Source organism: Halichoerus grypus, chromosome 9 (assembly GCF_964656455.1).
Source record: "Halichoerus grypus chromosome 9, mHalGry1.hap1.1, whole genome shotgun sequence".
NCBI classification, from domain to species: Eukaryota; Metazoa; Chordata; class Mammalia; order Carnivora; family Phocidae; genus Halichoerus; species Halichoerus grypus.
This window is the reverse complement of record NC_135720.1, coordinates 77,196,821-77,207,381: the sequence shown is the minus strand read 5'-3', so window position 1 is coordinate 77,207,381 and position 10,561 is coordinate 77,196,821. Positions and strand designations below refer to the sequence as shown.

At 34.7% G+C, this 10,561-nt stretch overlaps 1 protein-coding gene across 1 annotated transcript in view; it reads right to left on the bottom strand.

Moving 5' to 3' along the window:
- Nucleotides 1-6: 6 nt before the first annotated feature.
- The window catches only part of LCA5 (lebercilin LCA5), a 68,302-nt gene continuing 57,747 nt past the window's right edge, over nt 7-10,561 (bottom strand). Inside the window, exons 4-8 of the mRNA XM_036069400.2 lie at nt 7,361-7,498; nt 6,326-6,422; nt 5,515-5,657; nt 3,109-3,241; nt 7-1,415 (exon numbers count right to left, since the gene is read on the bottom strand). Coding sequence (XP_035925293.2) covers nt 613-1,415; nt 3,109-3,241; nt 5,515-5,657; nt 6,326-6,422; nt 7,361-7,498 — 1,314 coding nt within the window. The 3' untranslated portion in view covers nt 7-612. The remainder of the gene's footprint in view (nt 1,416-3,108; nt 3,242-5,514; nt 5,658-6,325; nt 6,423-7,360; nt 7,499-10,561) is intronic.

Here is a 10,561-nt window from a genome sequence, read left to right as displayed (position 1 = left end):
GAAATCCCTGTTGTCACAGCTTCCACTTAAGAGTAGCTCAACTATGCTATGTGAGAAAGGGACCCCTGTCCACAGAGGACAGGGCTCCTAAGTAGCACCAGTGCTCCACCATCTGGGAGCTATCTTCCCAACCCAGAGCCTCCCACCTTCAATTTCCACTTGACAAGACTATATTTACTTCAGTGAGTACATGACCAAAAATAAGTAAATAAATAAATAGGGATAAAAATAGGAAATAAATATGAACTCCAATGGAGTGAAACTTCCTATAGAGCTGATTAAGAGGTAAAACCTATTTATAAATAAAAAGCCAAAACCAAGCAAAATACATCTCTATTTTTGGGTTCATTCAAAAGTCTCCTTCATTCTTGGCAATCTAGCTATGTGGTGAGATAGATATGATCTACTTCTTTTCATTTACACTGTATTTGTCAATTAAAAATCATTCCTTAATAAGGACTTTTTAATATTGAAAATTCTAAAGGTTTATAATAAATATTGTATTAAAATATTTTAATATTTACAATTGGAAAAATGTATACTGTAGTCAGTCATCTCAGGGCTACTTCTTCAATTTCATCTTCTACAGATTCCACTGCTTTTACTGCTGGTTTACTGTTTGCATGTTTTTAAACGGAGTCTATTTGGATTAAAACTTCTTCCTTCGCTGAGGAAAAAGTCGTCCTCTTCATCATGTTCTCGATCCCTGCTGCTCTTATCCCCTGGGAGAAAATTTAGAGGGTCCAAGTGTCCTTTGCTGGCAGCCCGAGAATCTGGGTCACTGCTTTCAGAGGAAATGGTGTTGCTGCCGCTGGCACCAAACAGCTGTTCCATCAGATGAGCTTTTCTCTCTCTTCTTGTAATTAAATCTACACTGTCTTTACTACGTTTCTCTATACTGTTTCTTTGGACATCCACAAGGCCACTCTTTTGGCTAAATGGATTTGACTTCCCTGATGTTTTCGCAAATGAAGGCACATAGCTGCCAAATGCAAGCTCATTTGGGGAGGCTGGGCTTCTAATATTTCCTGGATTCTGACCATCTCCTTTTGTAGTGAAAAGGCTGATTTCTTGCAGATGGTGCCCATTAGATACTCTCTCTGAGGATTCAGAGAACATGTGTGTTTTGGGGCTTCTCCCTGGGGAATGCAGTTTTGATTCCGAATCAGGCAGCAATGGCAGAGGAGGGCACTTTATATTCCGAGAATCTTGGAGCTCTCTGTCGATCTCATTCAGTTTAGCAAGTAGCATTTCTCTCTTCAGCCTTTCTTCCTCCTCCTCCTCCAATTTATCAACATTTTGAATTTGGTACATTTCCATTTGGTATCTTCCAGTTTCCATTGCAGGCTTTTCTTCTCTCTCCAGCAAAGATATCTTGTCTTTTTGCTTTTTAGCAAGTTCTTCTTTTTCCCATTCTGTATGAAATCAAATTTAAAAAATGGGATTTTACAGCAGTCATTATTTTTAAGTAGGAAATCTTAATTCTCATCTGTTACAAAACAGTCTATCTAGTTATCGGTACAGTGAGAATGAACACCATAAATTTCATTGCTACACTTGATATTCTAGAATTCAGAAAGAATATACTTAATGTGTATTGCATTTAAAATTCACATTTATAGAAAAAATTTTGTTCAGTGTAGAGGTAAGGAAGAAGGTTCTCTATTTTTTTTATACCTAATATAGTGCTATACACTGAATGGATGTACACTGAAGAGATGGATGGGGTTTATTTTAAACTTGAACCTCTGGGTGTCATACCCTGAGAAGGACACAACATCACTTATTTGGTATTCTGACTGAAGATACATTAAGTTGAATCTAATTAAGAGAACACTTCAGATAAACCTCAAATGAGGAACATCCTGTTTTTTAAAAATGGGTCTTTAACATTTTTGATGAATAATCTCAAAATATTTAGAGAAGACTAAAGAGATAGAACTAAATGCAATTCATGATCATATCCTGGAGAGAAGAAAATGCTACAAAGGACAATACTATGTCAACTAATAAAACTAATATGGACAGCAGATTAGAGAAATGTGTTGTAAGAAAATGTCCTTATTTTGTAAAAGTACACATGCAAGTATTTTAAGGTATGGGCATGAGATATACAACTTACTCTTAGTAACTTTAGTAAATGGCATACATTCTCACTGATGTTTGAGATTATCCCATACAAACTCCAGGAAAAAAAAAAAAAGATGAAAAGAAGGGGCCAGTCTTCCGTTACTTTATTCCTTTTCCTGGTACCTAGGAAGACCATAGTACCTTTCTATTCTATGTTTTATTAATAATGTGAAAGAATCTCCCTTTGTGCCTTAACCAATAGTAATATAAATATATCTTCTATTTCAACTGTTACATTGTTTTAAGTACACACACACAAATATACATTCACTAATTTAAGTAACAATTAGGTCATAATTTTACGTTCCATTAACTTTAAGGGAAAAAAAGGATTTCTCTGCAAGAAGCTTCTATAAAACTAATGAAATATATAGAGGATTAGAGTCAGGGATTCCTCTTACCCATACCTTTAAGACATTTTATCCAGATGGAAATGAATTTATTCCTGAACTTCATTTTCAGTATCTGAAACTATGTGAGTTGGTTCATTAAACTTCCACACTATTGGTTAAACATGTTAAAGATTTACTTTCATACTAAAATGAAAGAAAACTTACAGGAATATATTTAGGACCTCACAATTCATTGATTTTAATGTTTGGGCTAGTCTACAGAGTAGAGTCTCAAGGTCACGCCAATAGAGTGCATTGTCTTTCAGTTATCTCTTCATCAAGCTTTAGTTAACATACACACAAAAATTTCCCCTTTTATCTGAATTTTACTTCATCTGAATTTTCTGAGGGTAACTTGTCCTTATTCCCTAACCCCAAACAGCAACTTAACAGTTATGTTTTTCTTTCCTTAGTAACTTTATTCAAATGTTTGTGATTCCTAATAGACCATCCCCTACCACTGTATCAACCTTTTGTTATTCTGTATAACCAATTCACTGTTCAGCTGGCAAATATCAGGGGATGCTAACCCTTTCTTTCCCAAAGGATGCTGATTCATCACTTGAGTAAACAAACTCTTTCTTACCATCTTCCAGCTTCTCAACCTCCTGATTTACAACATGGAGTCCTTGATCTTTAACAAATTTTTCTTCTCTTTTCACAATTGGGTTTAGAATCCCTGCTTCTTCATGTTTACCTCTCTCTTGCAATTCCAGGTCCTATTACATATTTTTTTAAAAATGCAAGTTCACATGTCAAAAGGGGGAAAAGCTATTTAAATATCATAGAGTCATCTCCCATTAAATATGACACCAACTAAATTAGAAATTAAAGCAAATTTAATTTAATAAAGCAGTAAGTCACAAGCTACCACCCTTTGAAAGATACTTTAAAGACACACAAGATTATTTACTTTAGTTAAAATTTTTTTAGAAAGTATAACATCTATCAGAACCAATATCATGGAATTAAAGCCAATACCCTACATAAAATTCTGAAAAGAAATGTTTCAGAAGTATCCTTGCTTTGTACGTTTCACAACAAAATCTGATTAATTCCGTTAATGAGGAAAGGTTATTAGCCAACTATGGAGGCTACGTGAGAAGGTGCTGCTGAACTATAATACAGGCAGTAACAACCGCATTGAATCTTTCGAGTTTATACTTAACTATGTCCAAAGCCTCCAGTAAATTTTATATTTAAATCAAATAAAAATGAAAACTTAAAATTACTTTTATATGGTCCCTTTCACGTGTATAATTTTTCTGAATAAAAGAAAAATACCTATTATTAATACAGCAGTGGATTGTCCCCTAGTATCAATTTTCCTCTTCTTCCCTTTAGTTACAGAATCCCTTGAGTTTTAGCAGGGTTTAAGGCTGCTCAACTGGAAACTACATTTGCTAGTCTCCCTTGCACTTAAACAGGACCAAACGGATTTGAGTGAATGTATGCAACTTCCGATCACATTTATAAAAATAAAAGCTGCTTGCCCTCCACTTCCTTGTTCCTCCTTCTCACAAAGGTGGTGAGCAAGTTCCAACCATACAGAGGAAGACTACACTCTTTAAGATGGAAGAACAATAAGACAGAGGATGACTACCAAGGAACAAAGCTGTCTACTTATAATGGACTACCGACTGACCTTCAATCTATTAGAAAAGAAAGAAAACTTGTATCTTTCTTGAGCCACTGTATTCTGGGTCTCTTTCCAACAGCAAATTTGCTTGCACTTTCACAGTGTTCCCTTTTGCTGAGACCCTTTAAAGTGGCAGGATCAGTCTTAAGAACTTTATAAACTGTGTGATTGGTTATTACCACAACCTGATGGACAGCCCATCCTTGTTTTATAGATTAGGAATTGGGGCTCCAGGAAGTCACAGAACAATGTCAGAACCAGAATTTAATTAAAAAGGCAGTGCTAACTCCAAGGCTATACCCTTTCACTGTATCAGGATGCTGCTCCTCATGCTGCACCTTACAAAGACCATTTTTTTTTTAGTCCTTTTAAAGTTAAGAATGACCTTGCTATTTCAAAAAGACAACATGATTTAGTTTCAAAGATAGTGAAAATATAGAAAGAAAGACACTTAGCAGATATAGCTACTCAGGAACCCAATGTCCAGACCATCCTTTCTCTTTTATACCAAAAGAAAAAAATCTCAGGGTCACTGGGAAACCTATAAGGCACAAAAACATAGGAATATATGAAATATGCTGGGTCCTGGTATATTGTTTTCTTTGGAATTTAAAACTATAAATACAAAATATAGAACCTCTTAGAGAAAAGAACATTGTGGTATTCTGTTTATAAGTCCTTCTAAATGAAGGCCCAACACAGACTCCCCTGAATGTCACTCTAATTTGAATGGTCTGAAGTCAGATTCCACTGCAATACTTTGCTCAACATTCAGCTAGTCTGTAAAATTCTCAAATAGGAGGCCAAAAAATATGTAGACAAATCCTAAAAAATTATTTGAAAACTAGTGAAATTTGGTATTAAGTGTAAAAGCAAGGAGGGTTTTTAGAAATTATCTGGGTACATAGAAGGTAAGAACCTCTATCTCTCGGGCACCTGGGTGGCTTCAGTTAGTTAAGCATCTGATTCTTGGTTTCAGCACAGGTCATGATCTCAGGATTGTGAGATCGAGCCCTGCTTTGGGCTCTGCACTGAGCATGGAGCCTGCTTAAGATTTTCTCTTTCCCTCTTCCCACTGCTTTCTTTCTTTCTCTCTCTCTCTCTAAAAAAAAGAAAAACCTCTATCTTCAACCCAGAAGGTACAACTGACCTTCCCGAAGCATCTGGAAGATGCAATGAAAACTAAGAGTCAATCCAAAGGAATTTAATAAAATACTCTCTTTAGAAGGCTACTTGCATATTTACACAGATACAGTATTAGCTTCATTGCTAACTTTTAAAATGTTTGATATTGTGTTTTTGGGAATAACTTCAAACCTAGAGTTTAGTACCTAATCATGTTGCTAAACTCACCAAAGTAAGACGTTCAGGTTCTTCCCATCTGTTTTCATAACACATAACTGTTTGTGGTGTTATAGGAAATTCTTCCAGCTCCACGTCTTCACTGGTTTGTACTCCTTTTGTACACTGGTCTGTAAAATCACTCTGGCATGCGGCTACCATGAAAATTACAGAAGTCTTCACTGAACAGTGCTAAGATATATGGAATTTAACTGGTATATGTTTGCCATCTACATGAGATAATGCATGTTTTGCTCAGCTCTATGACTATTACTGTTTTTTTTTTTCTAGGATTTACCAGCAATTATGTAATTTGAGGACAATTTAGACAGGTAAACCCTGTTAAAGTTTGTTTTTACTTTCTGCAATTCAGAAGAGGAAAATTTATACTTTTGTTTAAAAAAAAAAAAAGTAAAGATATGCATAATAATACCAAAGTATTTATGAGTGAAATGAAATGACAGTTGGGATTTACTTTAAAATAGTCTTAAAAAAAAATACTCTAGAAGTAGAAAAAAATAGATGAAATGAGATTAGTAAAATATGTAACTGTTAAAGCTAAGTGATGCATAAATAAAGGTTCATTAAAATATAATCAAGCACCAGTTTGGAATCTTATTTTCATAAAAGTTTCAAAAATTATAAGAAAAAATTTAAACCTTAGGAAAAATAGAAAATTGACATGATTTCTGAAAATTAACTATAAGGAAATTTAAATTTACTTCAGTGAAGTTCTTTCCCCTTCCTTCTACTTTAGAATTATTTGATTTTATTATTAATAAGCAACAACTACAATGTTTTTCAATAATAATAGCTACTATACCATTTTTTCTTGATCTAAGTTCCTTTTCTTTCTTTGGAGAAGACTTTGGTAGCCGATTAGAATATATGTTTTTTATATCCAGTTCTCTCTCCTTTTCCTGAAAAGTAACCCAATACAATTAAGGATGTAGAGTATCAGTTTAAAATAAAACAAAAATTCTCACCTTGTCAACTGGTATTTTCCTTACCAAATTGGAATATATTATACCTAGTTCAGTTTCCCTTCTTAATTACTGAACTATAAAAAGGAGTATCTCTAGGACATCTAGGTTAGGGCAGTGATTCTCCCTAAAAAGTGCAATATGTACTGGCAGACAAAAGAATTAGGGTAAATAAGGCAAAATTCATTTTGACCCATTCCTACCTAATAGAGCTAGTAAGGTCTTAAGACTGTCTTCCAAGCTTGGCAACAGGGACCAAAATAATTTCATTAGCATCTTTCAAACATGGCTTTGGAGTTACTGACAAGTTAAAAATTGGACTTTTTAAAAACACAGTGTTCTTTTATCATTTTGAGGCTATGGTTCTGAGAATTTGATTAACAAAAAATTCTATGTAAGATAATACATGAACATTCAATTTTGCACAAAATTTCCACCCATCAACGACCTCTGGATAGAATTAAGAACACCTTTAACAAAATTAATTAATGTGAATGCTTCCTCTCAACACTGTGAAAATGAAGGGCATTATTTGAAACAACTTTTAAAATAATCCTATTATTTTAAAAGGGTTATATGAGGAAGAACACTGGGATATTTAATCACGCAACAGAGAAAAACTCTAGTTCTCATAATTCCTTCCAGGATTTCATAACTTATTTAGTTATATCAATTCTATTAGGATTCAATGTGTCACTTTTGGCATTTTTCACAGTGATTATATTAACAAAACTTTTCTTTAAAAGTACCAAAGAGAATAGCAGAATTTTGTAAATTACATTGTCCCAACTTACAAATATGAGTGTTTTAAAATGCTGAATGTTCGATATATTTTATATATATATTATCCATTAAATAAATAAACACATACTTACTTTTAATTTGTGATACAGTTGTTGTAGCTCCTTTTGAAGGACTTTATTTTCATCATGAGCCTCATATGCCCTTTTCCTTTCAGCAAGCAACTGTCGTTGGAAACTGTTAGTACTCAGCTCAAGGTTTTTGGATAGTTCCTATAATGTGTATACAAACATATAAAAAAAAATAGTACTTGAAAATAACTGAAGAGTAAAACACTGCACTTAGCATTGAAATAATGTTTTTAGTAGAACCATAAAAGACCTACAAATCAGGCTGCGCTTAGTGTTCATGAACATAAACTGGAAAACAGATCTACCAACAATTTAGTAAGGTACTTAGCCTATTATTCCTTATTTTGCTTTTCACAATGATTTGCAAATAAATCCTTAAGCATTTGCCTGAAGCATACATGAACAGTCATTTAAGTTGGTTGCAAATTCAGCCAAAGCATGTGATGAGAAACACTGGCTTTTGGGAATCAGAGTTCGGGCAAATATATACCAAGGCAGCTGCATAAAACTACACAGCACTATTCAAGGTGCAGAGATTACTTTGTAAAACATTTCTAGATAAAAATAATAGTCATTTCAATGGTCTTCAAACGTTTTCCATAAAGTTTGTGAAAAAAATTAGGTTAAAATATTTTCTTTTAGGTGACATCAACATCATGGTGGCATGAGTCATTCCTTTTTTCCCCACCTTTCAATTTACAACTAACCAGACCCATAAAACAAACATCTATAATTAAACCAAAGCACTTCTGCACAGCACACCTGAGAGAACCATCCATCTCTGAACCTGAAAGCGGGTGGACCGGACATCAGAGGAGGCCATGGAGCCAGGGCGGTGGGACACGTGGCAGAGGCAGTCCCAGGCCCATATGGCCTTTCTGGCAGAGGAGGTGGAGGGTAAAGGTGTTAAGTGGGAATCTGCCCGGCCACATGTGCAGCAGTTGGAGGGACTCAACTCTGAGGAGAGACCGCAGTGACTAAGGGGAGGAGAAGGAAAGGGAAGGAGGCAAAGAGAACTGAAGGAATGAAGGAATACCATTTCCTGGGCTGGATGCCCAGGATTCTGACAAGAGATCATCCATGGATCTCTGGGAAACATCCCCCAACTCAAGGATCCCCTAGTGGGAAATGGGCACAGCCAAAGAATGAAGTGGTAAGCACACACCTCCCTCCACTCTGCCACCACACTTCTTCTTTCCAGTCCAGCAGCTTTTTTTAATTGTATAATTTTTTTTTCTCCTATGCATTTTATTTGAAGGCCCCTGATTTTCTCAGTACTGTTACATGTATAGAGCCTTCTGGTCTTTAAATAGCTCAAAGAACAATTGGGAACTTGAGCACTAACTAGATATTTGAAAATATTAAAAAGTTGTTAATTTTTTAGATGTTACTCTTGGTATCGGTTAATGGCATTGTGTTTTTAGTCTTTATATTTTAGAGAGATACAAGATGAAGTATTTAGGAATAAAACAATACGATATTCAATATCTACTTCCAAATAATACAGAGAGGTGGAGGAGAGTATATATGAAAAAATATTTTCTATAAGGTGACATTTTTTACTGAAGTATAGTTGACACACAATGTTATATTAGTTTCCAGTGTACAACATAGTGATTCCACAACTCTATACCCTATGCTGTGCTCACCACAACTCTAACTTACATCTCACCATACAATGCTATTACAATATCACTGACTATATTCCCTATGTTGTGCCTTTTATTCCCGTGACTTATTCATTCCATAACTGGAAGCCTGTATCTCTACTCCGATTCACTCATTTTGCCCATCTCACCACCACTCTCCCCTCTGGCAACCATCAGTTTGATTTCTGTCTTTATGGATCTGTTTCTGCCCTCCTTAGGCCCCATCACCTATTTAACCCATCCCCCGCAAGCCACCTCCTTCAGTAACCCTCAATTTGTTCTCTATAGTTAAGAGTCTGTTGTATGGTTTGCTCCCTCTCTCTTTTTTCCCATGTTCATTTGTAAATGGAATTGTTTTCTTAATTTCACTTTCTGCTACTTCGTTATTAGTGTATAGAAACACAACTGACTTCTATTAATTTTGTATCCTGCAACTTTACTGAATTCATTTATTACTTCTAATGGTTTCTGGCGGAGTCTTTAGTGTTTCCTACATATGATCATGTCACCTGCAAACAGTGACAAGTTTTTTTTCTTACCAATTTGGATGCCTTTTATTTTCTGTCTAATTGCTATGCCTAGGTCTTCTAGTACTATGTTATATAAAAGTGGCAAGAACAAGACATCCTTGTCCTGTTACTAATCTTAAAGCTCTGTTTTTGCCCCCTGAGTATGATGTTAGCTCTAAGTTTGTCATATATGGCCTTTATTATGTTATGTTCCCTCTACACCCACTTTATTGAGAGGCTTTATCATGAATGGATGTTGAATTTTGTCAAATGCTTTTTCTGCAGCTCTTGTGCTGATTATATATTATCCATCACTTTATTAATGCTGTGTATCATGTTGACTGATTTTTGAATATTGAACTGCCCTGATATCCTGGAATAAATCCCCCTTGATCATGGTGAATAATTTTTAAAAATATATTGAATGCAGTTTGCTAATATTTTATTGAGGATTTTTTCGTATCTGTGTTCATAAGGGATATTACTGGCCTATAGTTTTCTTTGTTGTAGTGCTTTTGTCTGGTTTTGGTATCAAGGTAATATGACCTTGTAGAATATATCTAGAAGCTTTCCTTCCTCTTCTATTTTTTAGTTTGAGGAAAATAGGTATTAACTCTTCTTCAAATGTCTGGTAGAATTCACCTATGAATTCATCTGGTCCTGGACTTTTGTTTGTTGAGAGTTTTTTAAATTACTAGTAACAAAATTAAATCAGTAATCAGTGTATTCAAATTTTCTATTTCTTTCTGATTCAGTTTTAGAAGACTGTATGTTTCTAGGAATTTATCCATTTCCTCTACGTTGTCCAATTTTTTGGCATATAATTTTTCATAGTAGCCTCTCATAATCCTTTGTATCTCTGTGGTGTCATTTGTTACTTCTCTTTCATTTCTGAATTTATTTATTTAGGTCCCATCTCTTTTTCTTGGTGTGTCTGGCTAAAGGTTTATCAAATTTATTTTTTTTCAAAGAGCCAGTTCTTGGTTTCATTGATCTTTTCTATTGTTTTTTTAAGTCTCTATTTCATTTATTTCTGTTCTGATCTT